The sequence below is a fragment of the Dermacentor andersoni genome, chromosome 2 (genome assembly GCF_023375885.2).
Source record: "Dermacentor andersoni chromosome 2, qqDerAnde1_hic_scaffold, whole genome shotgun sequence".
NCBI lineage: Eukaryota > Metazoa > Arthropoda > Arachnida > Ixodida > Ixodidae > Dermacentor > Dermacentor andersoni.
The window spans coordinates 87,285,223-87,307,310 of record NC_092815.1 but is presented as its reverse complement, the minus strand read 5'-3'; the positions used below and the strand labels follow the sequence as shown (position 1 = coordinate 87,307,310).

The 22,088-nt window shown below is 45.7% G+C and overlaps 1 protein-coding gene across 1 annotated transcript in view; it reads left to right on the top strand.

The window, feature by feature from the left end:
* The first annotated feature begins 882 nt into the window (after positions 1-882).
* The window catches only part of LOC126541689 (uncharacterized), a 32,653-nt gene continuing 11,447 nt past the window's right edge, over positions 883-22,088 (top strand). Inside the window, exons 1-4 of the mRNA XM_072286465.1 lie at positions 883-958; positions 4,912-4,967; positions 5,240-6,867; positions 7,953-8,021. Coding sequence (XP_072142566.1) covers positions 5,278-6,867; positions 7,953-8,021 — 1,659 coding nt within the window. The 5' untranslated portion in view covers positions 883-958; positions 4,912-4,967; positions 5,240-5,277. The remainder of the gene's footprint in view (positions 959-4,911; positions 4,968-5,239; positions 6,868-7,952; positions 8,022-22,088) is intronic.

Sequence of the window (22,088 nt, the reverse complement as noted above, 5' to 3'; positions counted from 1 at the left end):
GTTAAGCATTCATACATAGCAGACAACTAAATTATCATGAAATGAATTCAGTATGCTAGAAGTTAGATTGTGCAACATTCTGACTGGATACACAGAAAAGTGCACACAGCAGAACGCTCCGCTGTGTATGTCTCTTCTGTGTGTCCCGTCGAAATGTGATATCCAACTTCTAGTATGCTATACCAACACACCCATTCTTCATCCTTAGCATGTTAACATGCCTTACAAGTAAATTATTTGAAAGGTGGCTAAATTTTGTGGCAGCTTTTCAGTAAATTATCATGCAGAGTATGTCTGTGGCATATGACTGTGTTATTGTTTTGTTTGTATTTTTGTACACAGTAAACTTTGCTCTGCGAAGATGTCAACCCGAAGTTGGTTATGGCAGGATTTCCTTTTCTCGCGCAAATGTGCCAACCATACCAGCGTCTGATGAATAATGGGTTGAAAAGCCAGGTGTGCTCTTGCAAGGTGTCTGCTGCAGTCGGCTGCTCATTGTAACGAGGACGACTCCTGCAGAAAATTATTTCAATTGCACATAAAAGCTATTGTATTAAAGGATGCTCTAGGAGAGTCAAATCTCGAAGTGTATATGTTGAGAGTTGGGTGTAGTGGACAAGGCCGCTTGAAAAGCCTGCCAAAATAAGTTGTGTAAAAGTTGCAATTTCTTGAACAAATCTCGGTCATTATATTTTTCCTTCTGCCAGCACTAGAAGTTATTAGACAGTTTTAGTTTAGCGTACGCTATAAAATAGCGGGTCGTCACTGCGCATGCGCAGAACGCTAAGCGACCGATAGGGTATAACGTGTTCTGTGATAACATATATATAAGCACGCTATTTCTCAGATTTAGCGTTGGCGTCTTTGCGTGGTTTGCGTGAAGCATCGAGGAAGGAAACTGAGGAGAGGCTCTACCCCCCTCCACGCACTAGGAGAAAAGTGTGGAGAAAATGATATGGTAGGTTCTCCCCCCCCCCCCTTTTCTTTTTTTTATTTCTTTGCTGTAGCGGTCACGCCTTTCGGGCCACAATGGCGGCTTTGTTATGGTTCTGTGCGCTGACACGTGTTGCTCCGTAGGTTTCGTACCGTGGCAAAGGCGCCGTTCGGGCTAGGTTTGCGTTGGTCTCCGTGTTTTGTTGCGCTGTGTTATCTGGACCGTGCTCTCCCGAATGTTGCTATGGCCAGGTGGGACAGGAGGAACTAACGTTCGTGAAATGAACGCGCATGCAACGCTGTACGCAACGTACCGCGCCACGGCAATGACAAAGGACGAAGGAATATCCGCGGGAAATTTTGCCCTCTTTGGTGGAATCATGCTAACGTGCCATCGCAGGCCGAAATGGTAGCGGATCACAACGGAGGATTGATAGAACAGACAACAATCATGGCTGGCCGAGTGGTGGAAGCGGAGGAATCCGCGATTGTCATGGCCATGCATGTGGAAGCGAATACCGTCATCAGCGATAGCAAGCAGGCCATCGGCAATTTCGTCCGCGGTAGAATTATCAAACAGGCGTACCATGTCCCCATGCCGCGCCTCCTAAGCGGATTCAAAACCCTTGTGTGGACCCCCGCTCACGCGGCTGCGCCCGGCAACGCGTCGGCTCGCAGTTTGGCTCGATCGAGATCTCGTGCGCCGAGCCTCGTCCGCGGATTCGGACGGCGTGAACGAGGAGGAGACACACGAGGAACCCTGCGAGACTTACCACGAAATAGCCCATAGGCAACGCTTGAGGCGTCGCACGCTCCCACCACCGGCCAAGCAACTCGATAAAACGCAAGCGGTCGCGTTTAGTTTGTGTAGGCTCTGTTCACAAACATGGAAACTCGCACACATTATGTGGGAGTGCACCTCGCTCCCGTTTTCTCATCCCTCCGTCAGCAGCGAAACTGACTGGACAGCCTGGCTCAGTTCCGGGGACGTCGACCGACAGCTTGAACTCGTGTACTGGGCAGAGAAGGCCAAGCAGGCCCAGGACCTTACCTGAGCCCGATCCCTCAGCCACCTACCCCTTTCCCCTTTTCAATAACGTTTACCAGCACCACCAGCACCACCGATGCGTTTCAGAATCTGTACAATGAACGCCTTGCAGGTCAGTGGTTCCTGCTAACAGCGCATGACGCACTTGTGGCTCGTAGAACATATGTTATGAATGCACATAGTTCGTGTTCAGTAACAAGTTGCTTTTGTGCATATTAAAACACATGTTGCTTAATTGTTCCTCGCAGTACTCGCAGCACAAGTCTTTTAAGCAGAGCGCGTTCGAGGTTCATGCACACCTGCACAGGTGTACCTCAATACACGTGCTGACACATCGTTACGCAGAATATGTGCATTTTGCTGCCCTCGGCGCCGTGCACCGGCCAGCCGACGCTTTATCCTGAAAGATGGGAAAGAAGCGGCTGCTCTCACTTATGAGGAACGAATCCTCCCTGCCGCAGGCGTATCTTATCTATGCGCGCGAGAAGCGCAGGGAAGTGAATTCAGGTTAGCGGATGCGCTGCAAGAGTGAACGAGGCGCTGCAAGAGTGAGCAGAACGTACAGTACTGTACGCCCGCGAACACATCAAATGGCTGTTCCATGGTCGTACGTAGGCCGGTTCTACGCGCGTACTGTTCTGCACCGTGCGCCGGCTATCGCAAAACTGGCTCCGTTAAGCTTCACTTACCGGGAAGAAGGCACCTCACGTCGCAGTCAATGAATCTAAACGCGGAGTTAGAAATGACATTCTGCCTCCTCGCCGGCGCGCTGTCGTAGTGTGCGCGGCCACCCGAAGTTTGCTCAAGCACGGCGATTCTCACCTCACGCCACAGCGAGAATATGTGTTTGTGCTCATAAACTCCAAATGGCTCGCAAATAGGTCCGTGTGTCGTACGTGTATCCAGTGCGTTTTTGCAGTGCAGTGAGAATGCGTACATTTTTTTTTTCGTATCGCCAGACGTCTAGCTCGCGAGGCCGTCTGAGAGTCCCAGGGAGCCCAAGCAGAGAAAAACAAGTAGAAGGCAGCGATAAAGGTGACCTTCTTTTAAAAACACGCAAGAACTGGGCAGCGGCCGGTACCTGCGGTTGATGAGAACAATTCAGTTGGCAGGCCTTATAAGGCATGTTTATTTTCATAAAAGCCGGTAAAAGCAGCCGATTCGACCACACGGCCCGATTTGCGAAGTCCAATATGAACTTGTTTCAACATGACTTCGGCAACGGTAATGCATTGAGGCATCGCGATTGTTTTGGACTGCTGCGGAGCGCGCGCGTCCAAGCAGCGCGGCGTGGTTTCGCAAGATTCCGTGCCAGTTGGGGTAGATTTGTATAGATACGGTGTGCAAAACATACTATGGCAGGAAGCAGATCTACTCCCTTTGTCATTGTTTAACTATAGAATAAAGAACCAACTTTGTAGTATGGTTATGGTGTACTGAAATAGGGTAGTGTGTTGTCCGGCGGCGAAAACGTGCCTCTTTTTGCGATAACGGCCGGGAGTGCTAGAGCACGCCGTTCTACTGCTGCAACACAGGGGCTCCGGGATTGTAGCGTTGTTGCGGTTTTTCCTGCCGCGTTCGCAGATCCTTTATGTGCAGGGCAAGCGCTAGGTTCGCAAATGTACTTTGTGTGTGTGTGCGTGTGTGTGGGTGCGCGCGCGTGCATTGAGTTCCTGCGTAACGATCACAACTCCGGGTTGCTTCAGATCGGGCACATTGAGAACACACAACATGTTTAAATTTCGCGGGCTACACATGCCGGTCTATCGCAGCGATCTGCTGGTGGCGTCATCGCAGAAGCATCCCCAGTTCTCCCATTGTTTTTCCGTACAGACGACACACTGCTCCATTCCATAAGCCATAGTATGGTGTAATGGAATAGAACAGTGTGTCCGGCGGCGAAAACGTGCCTCTTTTCCCGATGACGGCCCGGGGTGCTGGAGCACGCCGGTTGACTGCAGAGTCACCTGTCGCTGGAGCTTGGACTCATTGCTGGCAAGAGGAAAAATAATGGTGCAACACAGGGCCTCCGGGATTCACAGTTATGATTGCTTTCTCTCGTTTTTCCTGCCGCGTTCGCACATTCTTTATATGCCCAGGAAGCTCTGGATTTGTAAATATCTTTGTTTGTGTGTGTGCGTGTGTGTGTACTATCATATGCAATTCACAGAATTGTGACATCATTTTTTCTTCCTTATATTTGGAAAGATTGGATGCGCTTTGTAGACGATCACCAGGAAGAAGACGGGACAGGCGGACTTTGCACCTGTCCCGTCTTCTTGCTTGTGATCCTCTACAAAGCGCATCCAATCTTTCCAAATACAATGAACCAACTTGCCCATCAACGCATTCTGCTAAACTACTTTCCTTCCTTAGTTGAAGAGCAGTAAACTTGAGAGTTTAGTTTCCTGAAAGCTTTCGATTTTCGCCAATTTTTTATAACAATTTAACGATCTAAATCGAAAATCGGCAACCAACAGTCACTCGATCTCAAGTTTTTCTTTTAAATACAACAAACCTCGTCAGATTTGGTGCAGTGGTTGCCGAGAAAAACGAATTATCCTTTTGCATGTATTTAGATAGGAGCACCCGAGCTAAAGCTTCCTCTTGAAAGGGACTAGGCATAGAGTTGGACTAGGAACAAACTTACTTACTAACTGCCCCGCGAAAAAGGTACAAACTTTTCACAAACTGGCACAAACTTTTCTGATATGGTCTGTTCTCCGCGTTTTTGAAATATGCAAGGAGTTTGAACGTTGGTTAGTTTCTTGTGCTTATATATATTGCACAAGTTAGGACATGTTATGCTATCATCATCAGTACGTTTTTTGTATGCGTTATTTGTTTAGAAACGTAAGCTCCTTTTGGCCAATGGGAGCTGACGTTTTGGTCACGAGGAGTGACGTACGGCCGTCTTTCGTTATTTGAAGGAACTGGCGGAAAACGCAGGGCAAGAAAGCCGAAGAAATTCAGTGTCCAAGATAACGTAAGTAATTTTGAGTCGTGGTTTCGTTTGTTTTCATCAGCACTGCTTATGATAGTTGACTGCAGGCTATAGGCGTGCAGTGGTTCGTCGCAAACTGAATCGGTGTCGGTTGCTTTCAAACCGCTGAACATTTTTAGCAGCTCGCTCTGAAGCGGAACATTATCTCAAAATAATCTCATTAACTGCCTGTGCTCATGTGCATTGTGCTACACAGCCTGTTGTGTTCGCAGTAGCACGTCTAATGCCTTAATCTTGTTTGGTTTCGTCTTCAGCGTCTCCGCGGTGAACTGCCCGGACTCCTTCGGCAACAATGTCGGAAGTGGATGTTACCCATTACAGCTTTTACGTCGACGAGGATGACGAGAGCATTCTGATTAATGAGGAAAAGCTGAAGTCATCTGGACTTCCCTACATCCGGCGTTACCGTACAAAAAGCTGCAACAGCAGCACGTCCAGCAGCGCGGCGCCTGAAAGGCACACCAACGGGTCTGCGGACAATTCACTGTTCTCGGCCGACGGGTCAGCACGCGGCAGTGGGTCTTCGGCCGACGACTGTATCGATGGCTTGAATAACCTGAAGCTTTCCAGCACCGATCACGACAAGGAAAACAGAGAACCTTCTCAGCCGAAAGAGGTTGTACGCCTTTTCTCCGAGAAATGCAAGCAAACTCTGAGCCCGAGCGAACGTATGGACGCCTGCGCCGAGCCCGAAGGAGAAATTCTGGCGCAGTATTTGGAGCCACAGCAATGTCAAGCAGTTACCCGTCAAGGAAATTTGGAACAGCCAAGCAAGCAAAACACTTGTGAAGTGCAGTTAAGCGATGAGAACTGTAGTGTTGTGATGAGTGCTCCTCTCGCCATGTCCACACCGCGTCCCTCAAAAGTTTCGGGACTAAACGAGCCGACCTGGCAAGCGAAGGCCAACGCGGAGACAGCAGAAGTCAACACTCTGCCAAGTCCCTCAACAGGAATTGAACAAAACCTCTGCAGTGAATTCGGTCCCCAACACTGTGAACAGATGTGTACAAATGTGCTTGACCCTGTGAAACAGCGCCTGTCGTTTGGCTCCAGCGAAGGTACGGAGGACGCCAAGGCAGGGCATGTATTTGATAATCAACTGTTTTGTAGTGGTATCGAACCGTTGCCTTCCTCTAGTCACATTGAAACTGATCAAGAGCTTGTCGCACATGTGCCCACTGAGATCCTGGTGTGCGATAAGAGTTTCCTTGTCTCACAGAAACCCGCCAAGGAGAAGCTTCAGACTGCAGCATCTGATACATTGTCTTACAGGGGGCACAATGAGCTGCAAAGCTTAGCAGTGACCTCCACATCTTCTTCTACAGAGCACACATTGATGACTTCAGATGATGCTCCCGGAGAACAGTGCAAACAGGACTTCCCTACCCCTGTAGTCACAAATCTTGCCACACAATCCGAGTGCTTGCCCATAGTTCAAAGTGGTGTGGAGATGGCCTGTCAGACGTCTTTCTGCTTTGGTAATGTTCCAACTACAAGCACTGCCCGCATGACCCCAGTGAAGCTCTTTACCCCGCACAAGTCTCCACAAAAGGGAACTGGCAGTGCCCCTACTAAGCCCCTTTTGAGTCGCCGAGAGACTAATCTGGCAGGATCTGTTCGAGGTCGCTGTCGCACTCCATCGAACATACCGTTGCGGAGCTGGAATTCACCCATTGTTTCCACGAAACCTAGGGAGACTGTGTTCAAAGTACCAACACCTGTATCTGGAAAAACTCCAGGTAAGGCTCCAGTCAAGACTCCAGTCAAGACTTCAGAAAAGAGTCCAGTAAAGGTTGAGCAAGGTCAGGCCCACCATGGCACCCCACGGAGTGTTGGGAAGGTCTCACGGCCACCCTGGTCAGTCATCAGCCCTGTCGCTCGGGTAAGAGATAAGTCATCTAACACAATATTGTACAATACAGCAGAAAGTAAATCATCACAAAAAGAGGCAACAAACAAACTAAGCAATTGTAGCTAACAGTGTTTCTGTTTTATGTGACCAAGATTCAGCACTACAAACAACCAAATCCAATGGACCAGTACATCATGGATGTCTTGCACTATTGTAATTTTTGTTACCATTTTGGAGGAGCACTCCATGCTCAAAAATTGCACTGTTACCTATGGAAATTTATTTGAAGAAGTGCTAGACGACGGGACAAAAAAGATAATACAAAGGTGAAGTGCGTCCCTGTGTTGTTTTTCCTTGTCTTGTCATTTTGCACTCCTCCAAATAAGTTTAAAAATGTACCAATAAGCTCAATTTTCAACCCTTCTGCAGTTTTACTTAATCTGCTGACCTCTAGCTTATTTTAATTAGTGCTGTTGAATCTGAATCAGGCCATGTGATGTCTGTGATGTTACATGCAAGCAATGTATAGTAAACACTGTCACTTCTGGCTGTGCTGTTGCACATTACCCAGCAGCAACTTTTTTTTTTTTTCATATAATGAATACTAAAACCAAAACATTTAGGTTCTATTCAGGGTTCATGGTACAGAACACTGCTCCCTGGTGATCTAAGGTTGTCTGCCACGCAGTTGGGAAAGCAGACACACAGCGTAAACACACACACAGACACAGTGTCTTCTTTGCAAAGTAGATACTGCTGCAGCATATTGGTCAGCCCTTGTTCACAATGTGAGAGACACCCGCCGTGGTTCCTCAGTGGCTATGGTGTTGGGCTGCTGAGCACAAGGTCGCGGGATCGAATCCCGGCCACGGCGGCCGCATTTCGATGGGGGCGAAATGCGAAAACACCCGTGTACTTAGATTTAGGTGCACATTGAAGAATCCCAGGTGGTCGAAATTTCCGGAGTCCTCCAGTACGGCGTGCCTAATAATCAGAAAGTGGTTTCGGCACGTAAAACCCCATAATTATTAATGTGAGAGGCAGACTTTAAATGTGATGTTACCAATGTCAACATTTTGTACTCACTTGAGTCTCTGTTTTCTTTCTTGCCCCAGTACATCCACGAGAACCCAGCGCCACCGCTAATCCAGATTGTGAGACCTCGAAAGTCTCCATCAGCAAAAGTAAGATGAGCAGCATTTCTTGCCCAATTTCTTTATTGCTACTTGTACCTTGCCTTATGTTCAATCCTTTTTTTCTTTCTGTCCCCCATATTTTGAAAAACTGTTGGTATAGTGATTGTGAACCGTGTAGGTGTGAGGCAAGGTTTTACTGACTAGCTCCCACGCAAGCAGCTTAAGAGCTGTAAGCCAGACGTCTCTGTAAAATCAGGCTTGAAAGGGCATGAAGTTTGAATGTCAAGTGCTATTACACGACTTCGTTATCATGTGGTCATGAATACTTTTGGCAGAGCAGGTGCATCCACGATCATCAGGATTTGGTGTTCCAACTGCCACCAGACAATTGCTTCTTGGCAATGCGTATCTCTGGTTTACACACATCACATTACTTCGGAGGTTTTCTCCAATTGCCACTCACACAATTGTGAAATTTAAGAATACGACTGCTACAAAAGCTCTGCAAGTCAGCAAGTCCATTTCACTGTATTGCAACAAAATGAACAGTCACATTTAAACTGTTTGCCGCAGAAAATCAACATGAGGTGCTGTGTTTTACTGATAAAGTGTAACCATACACCACCTGTATCTTAACGTAAGCGGTGTGCGAATACCAATTACTCGAATCAAATATTGAATCAAATCAAAAAAGAAAAAGTTGAATATCAAATCGAATATCAAATATTAGAAAATTTAACACAAACATTTATGCTTACAAATTTTGTGCAAAAAATACAATGCTGCACAAGCTCAGGACGCTGCTCATATAATATAACAATAATCTTGCTAGCTATCTTGCCAGATAATTAGTAATCGAGATGTATTGTATGCTCTACTCTTATTAAAGGGAAAACCAAATTCATATGCCAGTACTGATAACAACTCAGTTCGTCTACAAAGGCCTGGAAAATATATTAGATAGATAAATAGAATCCTGTCCAATAGAGTCAAGAGCTTTCTTTCCCTCTGTGGATGGAGAGATAGCGAAGTTGTTCTAAATACTGTCGCAGTACAACGCAGACAGTAGACAGGGAGACGTTCAAGAGCCGCAGGACAGCTTGTTCAAATACAAAACAGGCCAGAGACACGTCTTCTTCGTCCTCGCCGAAACCCTACTGACCCACTAGACGAAGTCTGTTAATGTCCCTATCTTCGTTGTCGTCTGCATAGAAGAATAGACGCGTCAATACCAATGAGATTTTCAGTTTATTAGTGAGCCTTACTGTGCTTATTGGCAGTCTTCTGTTGCTTACATGCTTCCGTGTTTTCCGTACGTGTGGCTTTTGTTATTCCCTCAGTCTGTGTAGCTTTAATCGTTTCAATCGGTTCGGCCGACCTGCTGGATACTTGTACCTATAGGGATCATGTGCTGTGCGAACGCTGTTCGCGTCAAGGCACCAACCATAGCCAGGCCATTCAACAAATATTCAACAAATCGAATACTATATATTCCATTTTTACATCGAATTATTCGAATGCTCGCTACCCTATACGAAATCAATTTTTCTAGTATTCGCACACTGCTATTATTTACACCTCTAATAAATTCCTGTGACAGATAGTGCAGTTCTGCCACTTCATGCAAATAGCTTAAACAAGTGGAAATTAAGTGCGTGCAAAATTATGATGTTTTTATAAAGTTAGCTAACAATGTTTTACTAATTACTTTTCATTCCTTTACTTCAGTGTACGTGCTGAAATAACAGAAGCGAAATGAGTAATTATAAAGGAACATTTACTTAACAGAAATTCAAACGCAAGTACTAGTTTCAGGGTATCTGTCCCCACAATCTGCTAAAAAATGTATTAGCACTCCAGTTAACATCATGCTGATGTGTGCGTGACAGGGTTTTGGCGGGAACTATTAACTGGACATAAAATTTATTTCATAGAACATGTTCGGAATGGATATTTCAAAGCTTGCTAGCCATTGAATTTTTGAAAAGCAAATATTTAAATATGCAACTGTTTTGCTTCAAATCTGCAAGAAAGAACACATGCTCTAAAATTAATTAAAAAGTTCATTAGTTAAATTCTGGTAGTTAGCAACCAGAACATTCTGACTTGCAGTGCAAGGCAGACTCTTATCTTCATATCACAAGATATGTTAAAGTAATATACAGTAGATTCACATTAAAGGGCCCCTCACCAAGTCTGGCCATTTTGAGCTGACAAGCGCAGTGCATACAATGCGTGCTAATGATCGTGTCTGCTAAGTATTATATATGCACCGTGGAAAGAGCTTAAATTTCAAATTAAATTCTGTTTGCCCTTGCGGGTGCCGCGCTCCCAGCCGGAGAGTCGAAGACAATCGCGCAAGTGCACCTGCGTACATGGCCATGCTGTGACCTCACACATGACTTCAAGAAGTATTCAAGGCAACATCAGTTATTTGTTTAATCTGTTGCTTCAATAAATTAATCAAAGTTTAGACAAATAATAAAACATACAGACTGAATGTCTGCGTGTTTTTGTTTTACTTTGTGCCCGGGTCGAAGCACTGCCCGGCACTGTGGGCAGTGCTTGTAGTGGGAACATTACCAAAGCAGAAAGATGTCTGACAGGCCATCTCCACACCACTTTGAACTGTAGGCAAGCACTCGGATTGTGTGGCAAGGTTTGTGACTACAGGGGTAGGGAAGGCCTGTTTACACTGTTCTCCGGGAGCATCATCCGAAGTCGTCAATGTGTGCTCTGTGGAAGAAGATGTGGAGGTCACTGCTAAGCTTTGCTGCTCATTGTGCCCCCTGTAAGCCGATGTACCAGATGCTGCAGCCTGAAGCTTCTCTTTGGCGGGTTTCTGTGAGACAACGAAACTCGTATCGCACACCAGGATCTCAGTAGGCACATGTGCGACAAGCTCTTGATCAGTTTCAATGTGACTAGAGGAAGGCAATGGTTCGATAACACTACAAAACAGTTGATTATCAAATACATGCTTTGCCTTGGCTTCCTCCGTACCTTCGCTGGAGCCAAACGACAGGCGCTGTTTCACAGGGTCAAGCACATTTGTACACATCTGTTCACAGTGTTGAGGACCGAATTCACTGCAGAGGTTTTGTTCAATTCCTGTTAGGGGACTTGGCAGAGTGTTGACTTCTGCTGTCTCCGCGTTGGCCTTCGCGTGCCAGGTCGGCTCGTTTAGTCCCAAAACTTTTGAGGGACGCGGTGTGGACATGGCGAGAGGAGCACTCATCACAACACTACAGTTCTCATCGCTTAACTGCACTTCACAAGTGTTTTGCTTGCTTGGCTGTTCCAAACTTCCTTGACGGGTAACTGCTTGACATTGCTGTGGCTCCAAATACTGCGCCAGAATTTCTCCTTCGGGCTCGGCGCAGGCGTCCATACGTTCGCTCGGGCTCAGAGTTTGCTTGCATTTCTTGGAGAAAAGGCGTACAACCTCTTTCGGCTGAGAAGGTTCTATGTTTTCCTTGTCGTGATCGATGCTGGAAAGCTTCAGGCTATTCAAGCCATTGATACAGTCGTCGGCCGAAGACCCACTGCCGCTTGCTGACCCGCTCGTACCCTAGCAAGAGCGATGTCTTTCCGTTTCGTCCACTTGTTTCCACCTCATGCAGTGATGCGCGCAGAGAGAAAAACTATGCCATTTTCTATCATGTTTCAGCACGTGATCATGCTCTGTGACCCGCTTGCATCTGCCTCAGTGTTTGTGCAGCACTAACTTATACCGCTAGTCCAGTGTCTTTGTGCACAGTACGCAAAATGGTGTGCTGCGCGAAACGAGACAAATGCAACAGCTTGCACACTAAACCGTCAGCGGAATTGTGCCACAAGCAAAAAAATGAGGGAGAGAGAAAAAAGAAAGAAGGCAGGGCCCGTGATGCATTTGTCATGTGATCCTCTGGCTCCGGTATGGGATAACGCAGGGAAGGAATTTCGCTTGCAGAGGGTAGACGGTGCAAGTAGAAAGAGCGTTGGCGATGAAGTTCGTCTTCTGAAATCATGTGTTTGTAGCACTTCAAGTATTTATATCTCTGCTATTAATGAACTAATCTGAAGAACTGTTGTGGTAGAGCCCTCCTTGGAGGGCACGTAACAACTTCCAACTTATAACCAAAATTTTCTATGTGGCCTGGTGAGGGAACCTTTAAGATGAGCTCGAAGGGACTGTGAGAATCTGTTCTTAAAACGAAATGATCCATAGAGCCAAAAAGTGCTATTCTGGGAGTGGCTGAATAATCATGACACAAAATAATAAACAAAACAGCAATAAAAAGCCACACCTAATTATTCGAGTTGCCTGACATAAGGTACTGCTTCATGCACTCTTTCTTATTAATAGAGTACTGACAGAACATTTTTGCCTTGTTTTTAATGGAATGCATCATGTAACCGCACTGAAAAACAAGGGACAAGGAAGGAACCCACAAGACAGGCGCGGAACTTCAACTAAGATTTACTACGGGAAATCTCACATTTAAACAGGTATCGTAATCACCCTTGCCAATCATCGGACAGCCATCACTCGACGTTGGCATGTGGGCGTGAGTGCCGCAAATTTGCTTGTAAATATTTGTATTCTTTATCACTCAATGATACTGAAGAACTGCTTACGCAGCTGCCAGATTGCATTTTTATACAGTAAGCTTCGTATATTTCACGGCTCAGTTGTGACGCAAACATCTTCAAGACTTTAGTGTCGCGGAACCTGGGCGTGCAATTACTACAGTGGCGACAATGGTCAGCCAGTTTTCCACCCCCCGCCAATCCTTCAACTCCTGCGCGGTGCTCCTGCAGTCTGACGTTTAGGCACCGTCCTGTCTGCCCTATGTAGCTATTGCCACAGGAGAGAGGTATCTGGTACACTACCCCTACTCTGCATGGGACGAACCTGTCGACGTGCTTGATATCACATTCATTTCTTTTGTTCTTACCCTGCACCATCTTGCACATGCCCGCCAGTTTCTTTGGCGCCGTGAAAACCACCGGTACTTCACATTTTGCAGCCACCTTTTTGAGACGGTGGGAGATTTGGTGGTAGTACGGGATGGCAACAGGTCTACGACGTTGTGGCTCTACGCTTGGGCGGAGCTCTGATGGGCCCTGCGCTTCCTTGGCAAGGGTTTCTAGCACCGAGGTGACCATATGATGCTGAAATCCTGCGCTGTGCAGTCTTTGCAACTGTAGGAACACGCTATGTTGCATTTCATGCTGGCAGGACTTATCAAGAGCAGCACGCAGGCAGTTTTTTGCGATTCCCCTTTTTACAAGCTTCGAATGAGCTGACTGGTAGTTTAAAATACCTTTTTTTGATCGAGGCTGATACCTCCAGCACGCATGGGTTCCAGCAATAATAATGAAAATGTCCAGGAACTGCAGGCATCCATGTGTAGGCAACTCACAGGTGAAATTCAACCCAAACACGCATTCTCGGAAAATTGCAAGAACGCGCTCTACTGCAGCTGAACCGCCTCCCTCCCCAGCCCCTTTCAAGAAAATGGCATAATCGTCAACATATCTAAAAATCTTAGCCGAGTAGGCTGTGTCAATGCGTTCAGCAATTCGCTTGTCACAATATGATAAAAATATGTCACTTAATAAAGGGGCAATACATGAACCAATGCACACTCCACGCTTTTGGACGTAGTTCTTTCCTTCGAAATTAACGATGGTCGATGCCAAATAAAAATGCAGAATTTCTAAAAAGTGGTCCACACTTACACCACATGCGTTCTGAAAGGCCACAGGGCCGTAGTCATCAATGGATTCTCTAATGGCGCATAGCAAAATATCTTGTGGAATGGAATAAAATAGGTCAGTGACATCAATGGAAAACGAAAACAGCGGTTCCCTCGAGCCTTCATGGTCATGAAGAAATGCGATAAGCTCCTCAGAATTCTTTATCATGAACGGGTCGTCAAATCTGAGTAAGCGCAAGTGTTTCTGCAGAAACTTAGAGACCGTCCCCTGCCACGTGTCACGTTCCGATTTACCCCGTAGTAAATCTTAGTTGAAGTTCCGCGCCTGTCTTGTGTGTTCCTTCCTTGTCCCTTGTTTTTCAGTGCGGTTACATGATGCATTCCATTAACGACCACCAACTAGCCCGCTTATCCCTGTTAAATATGCCTTGTTTTTATCATTTTGTTGGATAGCCATTGATGAAGTAATCACGCTATGGAATCTCCATTCCTCATCATCATCATCATCATCATCAGCCTAGTTACGCCCACTGCAGGGCAAAGGCCTCTCCCATACTTCTACAACTGCCCCGGTCATGTACTAATTGTGGCCATGTTGTCCCTGCAAACGTCTTAATGTCATCTGCCCACCTAACTTTCTGCCGCCCCCTGCTACGCTTCCCTTCTCTTGGAATCCAGTCCGTAGCTCTTAGTGACCATCGGTTATCTTCCCTCCTCATTACATGTCCGGCCCATGCCCATTTCTTTTTCTTGATTTCAACTAAGATGTCGTTTACCCGCGTTTGTTGCCTCACCCAATCTGCTCTTTTCTTATCCCTTAACGTTACACCCATCATTCTTCTTTCCATAGCTCGTTGCGTCGTTCTCAATTTCAGCAGAACCCTTTTCGTAAGCCTCCAGGTTTCTGCCCCATATGTGAGTACTGGTAACACACAGCTGTTGTACACTTTCCTTTTGAGGGATAGTGGCAACCTACTGTTCATGATTTGAGAATGCCTGCCAAACGCACCCCAACCCATTCTTATTCTTCTGGTTATTTCAGTCTCATGATCCGGATCCGTGGTCACTACCTGCCCTAAGTAGATGTATTCCCTTACCACTTCCAGTGTTTCGCTACCTATCGTAAACTGCTGTTCTCTTCCGAGACTGTTAAACAGTACTTTAGTTTTCTGCAGATTAATTTTCAGACCCACCCTTCTGCTTTGTCTCTCCAGGTCAGTGAGCATGCATTGCAATTGGTCTCCTGAGTTACTAAGCAAGGCAATATCATCAGCGAATCGCAAGTTGCTAAGGTATTCTCCATCAACTTTTATCCCCAATTCTTCCCACTCCAGGCCTCTGAATACCTCCTGTAAACATGCTGTGAATAGCATTGGAGATATCGTATCTCCCTGTCTGACGCCTTTCTTTATAGGGATTTTGTTGCTTTCTTTGTGGAGGACTACGGTGGCTGTGGAGCCGCTATAGATATCTTCCAGTATTTTTACATATGGCTCATCTACACCCTGATTCCGTAATGCCTCCATGACTGCTGAGGTTTCGACTGAATCAAACGCTTTCTCGTAATCAATGAAAGCTATATATAAGGGTTGGTTATATTCTGCACATTTCTCTATCACTTGATTGATAGTGTGAATATGGTCTATTGTTGAGTAGCCTTTACGGAATCCTGCCTGGTCCTTTGGTTGACAGAAGTCTAAGGTGTTCCTGATTCTATTTGCGATTACCTTAGTAAATACTTTGTAGGCAACGGACAGTAAGCTGATCGGTCTATAATTTTTCAAGTCTTTGGCGTCCCCTTTCTTATGGATTAGGATTATGTTAGCGTTCTTCCAAGATTCCGGTACGCTCGAGGTTATGAGGCATTGCGTATACAGGGTGGCCAGTTTCTCTAGAACAATCTGACCACCATCCTTCAACAAATCTGCTGTTACCTGATCCTCCCCAGCTGCCTTCCCCCTTTGCATAGCTCCTAAGGCTTTCTTTACTTCTTCTGGCGTTACCTGTGGGATTTCGAATTCCTCTAGGCTATTCTCTCTTCCACTATCGTCGTGGGTGCCACTGGTACTGTATAAATCTCTATAGAACTCCTCAGCCACTTGAACTATCTCGTCCATATTAGTAACGATATTGCCGGCTTTGTCTCTTAACGCACACATCTGATTCTTGCCTATTCCTAGTTTCTTCTTCACTGTTTTTAGGCTTCTTCCTTTCCTGAGAGCCTGTTCAATTCTATCCATATTATAGTTCCTGATGTCCGCTGTCTTACGCTTGTTGATTAACTTAGAAAGTTCTGCCAGTTCTATTCTAGCTGTAGGATTAGAGGCTTTCATACATTGGCGTTTCTTGATCAGATCTTTCGTCTCCTGCGATAGCTTACTGGTTTCCTGTCTAACGGCGTTACCACCGACTTCTATTGCGCACTCCTTGATGATGCCCATGAGATTGTCGTTCATTGCTTCAACACTAAGGTCCTCTTCCTGAGTTAAAGCCGAATACCTGTTCTGTAGTTTGATCCGGAATTCCTCTAGTTTCCCTCTTACCGCTAACTCATTGATTGGCTTCTTGTGTACCAGTTTCTTTCGTTCCCTCCTCAAGTCTAGGCTAATTCGAGTTCTTACCATCCTGTGGTCACTGCAGCGTACCTTGCCGAGCACGTCTACATCTTGAATGATGCCAGGGTTCGCGCAGAGTATGAAGTCGATTTCATTTCTAGTCTCACCATTCGGGCTCCTCCACGTCCACTTTCGGCTAACCCGCTTGCGGAAAAAGGTATTTATTATACGCATATTATTCTGTTCTGCAAACTCTACTAATAATTCTCCTCTGCTATTCCTAGAGCCTATGCCATATTCCCCCACTGACTTGTCTCCAGCCTGCTTCTTGCCTACCCTGGCATTGAAGTCGCCCATCAGTATAGTGTATTTTGTTTTGACTTTACCCATCGCCGATTCTACGTCTTCATAAAAGCTTTCGACTTCCTGGTCATCATGACTAGATGTAGGAGCGTAGACCTGTACAACCTTCATTTTGCACCTCTTATTAAGTTTCACCACAAGACATGCCACCCTCTCGTTAATGCTATAGAATTCCTGTATGTTACCAGCTATTTCCTTATTAATCAGGAATCCGACTCCTAGTTCTCGTCTCTCCGCTAAGCCCCGGTAACACAGTACATGCCCGCTTTTTAGCACTGTATATGCTTCTTTTGTCCTCCTAACCTCACTGAGTCCTATTATATCCCATTTACTACCCTCTAATTCCTCCAATAACACTGCTAGACTCGCCTCACTAGATAGCGTTCTAACGTTAAACGTTGCCAGGTTCAGATTCCAATGGCGGCCTGTCCGGAGCCAGGTATTCTTAGCACCCTCTGCAGCGTCACAGATCTGACCGCCGCCGTGGTCAGTTGCTTCGCGGCTGCTGGGGACTGAGGGCCGGGGTTCGATTGTTGTATTCATATAGGAGGTTGTGGCCAAGTACTGCACCAGGGTGGCCAATCCTGCTCTGGTGAGAGAGTGCGTTACCGGTTCTGGTCACCGGGATCAGGCCGCACTCCAGGCCTGTTTGTGCAATTTTCTCAACACACGGTTTTTTTTTTTTTTTGTATTTTCCGGTGGAGAATAGCGCGGCACCGGGATTTGAATCACGGTCCTCTTGCACTGGAGACGGATACTCTACCGTCCCCGTAGGAGTTAAATTAAAAATTAATTTATGGGGTTTTACGTGACAAAACCACTTTCTGATTATGCACGCCGTAGTGGAGGACTCCGAAAATTTCGACCACCTGGGGTTCTTTAACGTGCACTTAATTCTAAGTACACGGGTGTTTTCGCATTTCGCCCCCATCGAAATGCGGCCGCCGTGGTCGGGGTCCGATCCCGCCACCTCGTGCTCAGCAGTCTAACACCATAACCACTGAGCAACTACGGCGGGTCCCGCAGGAGTTGTACGCCTCATTTAACCTACAGTGGTGCCCTACTTGGTCAGTCAAGGTGGACCAATCTGAGCTCGGTTATACCGCATGGATGGCACTCGGCTAGAGAACCTGGTATTTATGACCTGCACATGTGAGTGTGAGGCCATACATATTTGAAGATATATATCTTTCTTTTTTTTTTTTTTAGGAGGGTTCCCGTACGGTGATAAAATAAAGGAAAAGACATTAAAAGAAAGAAAAAAAAAAGAAAGAAAAAGGGGCGGAAAAAAAAAAAGGAACATAACAGGTGATTTGAACTCGTGACCCTTCGATGTTGCCCGGAAAGATAGCTCAGTCGGTTGGTTCGTCAGGCCCCACGCTACTTTCAAGCGCCACAGCTCCTCCTCCGAGCCTCACACTTACGTGGAAAGAGACTCATGTTGTCCGCGATAGTCGGTTCCGAGTAGTTGGAAGGCATACTTTCTAGGAAAAATGGCCGCTCAAGGAGAAGAGCGAACTCGAGCGGCTTTAGAGGCTAGGAAAACTGCCTTAAAATATTTAGACTTGAGGGAAAGCTTCGTTAGCAAACGATAGCACGGCAATCAGCACTCGAATATAATTTTAACCCTAATACTAATTGTAAATATTCATCTCATCTATGGGATCTAATGCGCGCGCTGTTGCTTTGTCTCTGCGTGTAGTAGTTGAGAGAGCCAGTTTAAGGGCAGAGTAGTTGGAAGGCATACTTTCTAGGAAAAATGGCCGCTCAAGGAGAAGAGCGAACTCGAGCGGCTTTAGAGGCTAGGAAAACTGCCTTAAAATATTTAGACTTGAGGGAAAGCTTCGTTAACAAACTATAACACGGCAATCAGCACTCGAATACGACGAGAGAAATTACTGAGACGTGGAAAATTCCCTTGAAAAAAATCTGGTTTGCTAGACAAATGCTCGTATGTATTGAACCTCTTAAAAGATGAGGGGTGAAATATGCGCTCACCGAGAGGGCATCTTCAGCGCGAGACATCCACAAGGCACCTTACAGAGATGTGGAGAGCTTCGCGGCCGGAACGAAGCATCCCTTCTCCGCCGGCCAAGAGGGGGAAACGTGCTTTCCGATCGCTCAAGGTTGCGCGGACAACGCATAGCTCTAGCGTCTAGGAAAAGCTTAACCAGGTGCGATGGCGGCACGCATAGCGTGGGAAGCTAGCCGCCAGAATAACTATACCAAGGACTGCTGCTGATGAGGGCGAAGTACCTTCGTGTAATTATAATAACCCTAATAGGACTACTTTCGAAAAAAAAAAAGGAAACGGCCCAGAGGGCTATACTACGAGAGCTATGACTGATAGTTTTCTATATATATATATATATATATATATATATATATATATATATTCATCTCATCTATGGGATCGCATTCGCGCGCTGTTTCTTTGTCTCTGCGTGTAGTACAGTTAAGAGAGCCAGTTTAAGGGCGGAGAAGAAGAAAGAAAAGAAAAGCAAAAACTGCAGCGCCGTGGTTTTAAAGCGCAGCCGTGGTAGAGAAACGGAATGCGATATAAGCGTGCGTAGCCACGATACGCACACGACAAACTGCCTTAAAATATTTAGACTTGAGGGAAAGCTTCGTTAGCAAACGATAGCACGGCAATCAGCACTCGAATATAATTTTAACCCTAATACTAATTGTAAATATTCATCTCATCTATGGGATCTAATGCGCGCGCTGTTGCTTTGTCTCTGCGTGTAGTAGTTGAGAGAGCCAGTTTAAGGGCGGAGAAGAAGAAAGAAAAGAAAAGCAAAAACTGCAGCGCCGTGGTTTTAAAGCGCAGCCGTGGTAGAGAAACGGAATGCGATATAAGCGTGCGTAGCCACGATACGCACACGACAAACTGCCTTAAAATATTTAGACTTGAGGGAAAGCTTCGTTAGCAAACGATAGCACGGCAATCAGCACTCGAATATAATTTTAACCCTAATACTAATTGTAAATATTCATCTCATCTATGGGATCTAATGCGCGCGCTGTTGCTTTGTCTCTGCGTGTAGTAGTTGAGAGAGCCAGTTTAAGGGCAGAGTAGTTGGAAGGCATACTTTCTAGGAAAAATGGCCGCTCAAGGAGAAGAGCGAACTCGAGTGGCTTTAGAGGCTAGGAAAACTGCCTTAAAATATTTAGACTTGAGGGAAAGCTTCGTTAACAAACTATAACACGGCAATCAGCACTCGAATACGATGAGAGAAATTACTGAGACGTGGAAAATTCCCTTGAAAAAAATCTGGTTTGCTAGACAAATGCTCGTATGTATTGAACCTCTTAAAAGATGAGGGGTGAAATATGCGCTCACCGAGAGGGCATCTTCAGCGCGAGACATCCACAAGGCACCTTACAGAGGTGTGGAGAGCTTCGCGGCCGGAACGAAGCATCCCTTCTCCGCCGGCCAAGAGGGGGAAACGTGCTTTCCGATCGCTCAAGGTTGCGCGGACAACGCATAGCTCTAGCGTCTAGGAAAAGCTTAACCAGGTGCGATGGCGGCACGCATAGCGTGGGAAGCTAGCCGCCAGAATAACTATACCAAGGACTGCTGCTGATGAGGGCGAAGTACCTTCGTGTAATTATAATAACCCTAATAGGACTACTTTCGAAAAAAAAAAAGGAAACGGCCCAGAGGGCTATACTACGAGAGCTATGACTGATAGTTTTCTATATATATATATATATATATATATATATATATATATATATATATATATATATATATATATATATATATATATATATATATATATATATATATATATATATATATATATATATATATATATATATATATTCATCTCATCTATGGGATCGCATTCGCGCGCTGTTTCTTTGTCTCTGCGTGTAGTACAGTTAAGAGAGCCAGTTTAAGGGCGGAGAAGAAGAAAGAAAAGAAAAGCAAAAACTGCAGCGCCGTGGTTTTAAAGCGCAGCCGTGGTAGAGAAACGGAATGCGATATAAGCGTGCGTAGCCACGATACGCACACGACAAACTGCCTTAAAATATTTAGACTTGAGGGAAAGCTTCGTTAGCAAACGATAGCACGGCAATCAGCACTCGAATATAATTTTAACCCTAATACTAATTGTAAATATTCATCTCATCTATGGGATCTAATGCGCGCGCTGTTGCTTTGTCTCTGCGTGTAGTAGTTGAGAGAGCCAGTTTAAGGGCGGAGAAGAAGAAAGAAAAGAAAAGCAAAAACTGCAGCGCCGTGGTTTTAAAGCGCAGCCGTGGTAGAGAAACGGAATGCGATATAAGCGTGCGTAGCCACGATACGCACACGACAAACTGCCTTAAAATATTTAGACTTGAGGGAAAGCTTCGTTAGCAAACGATAGCACGGCAATCAGCACTCGAATATAATTTTAACCCTAATACTAATTGTAAATATTCATCTCATCTATGGGATCTAATGCGCGCGCTGTTGCTTTGTCTCTGCGTGTAGTAGTTGAGAGAGCCAGTTTAAGGGCAGAGTAGTTGGAAGGCATACTTTCTAGGAAAAATGGCCGCTCAAGGAGAAGAGCGAACTCGAGCGGCTTTAGAGGCTAGGAAAACTGCCTTAAAATATTTAGACTTGAGGGAAAGCTTCGTTAACAAACTATAACACGGCAATCAGCACTCGAATACGACGAGAGAAATTACTGAGACGTGGAAAATTCCCTTGAAAAAAATCTGGTTTGCTAGACAAATGCTCGTATGTATTGAACCTCTTAAAAGATGAGGGGTGAAATATGCGCTCACCGAGAGGGCATCTTCAGCGCGAGACATCCACAAGGCACCTTACAGAGATGTGGAGAGCTTCGCGGCCGGAACGAAGCATCCCTTCTCCGCCGGCCAAGAGGGGGAAACGTGCTTTCCGATCGCTCAAGGTTGCGCGGACAACGCATAGCTCTAGCGTCTAGGAAAAGCTTAACCAGGTGCGATGGCGGCACGCATAGCGTGGGAAGCTAGCCGCCAGAATAACTATACCAAGGACTGCTGCTGATGAGGGCGAAGTACCTTCGTGTAATTATAATAACCCTAATAGGACTACTTTCGAAAAAAAAAAGGAAACGGCCCAGAGGGCTATACTACGAGAGCTATGACTGATAGTTTTCTATATATATATATATATATATATATATATATATATATATATATATTCATCTCATCTATGGGATCGCATTCGCGCGCTGTTTCTTTGTCTCTGCGTGTAGTACAGTTAAGAGAGCCAGTTTAAGGGCGGAGAAGAAGAAAGAAAAGAAAAGCAAAAACTGCAGCGCCGTGGTTTTAAAGCGCAGCCGTGGTAGAGAAACGGAATGCGATATAAGCGTGCGTAGCCACGATACGCACACGACAAACTGCCTTAAAATATTTAGACTTGAGGGAAAGCTTCGTTAGCCAACGATAGCACGGCAATCAGCACTCGAATATAATTTTAACCCTAATACTAATTGTAAATATTCATCTCA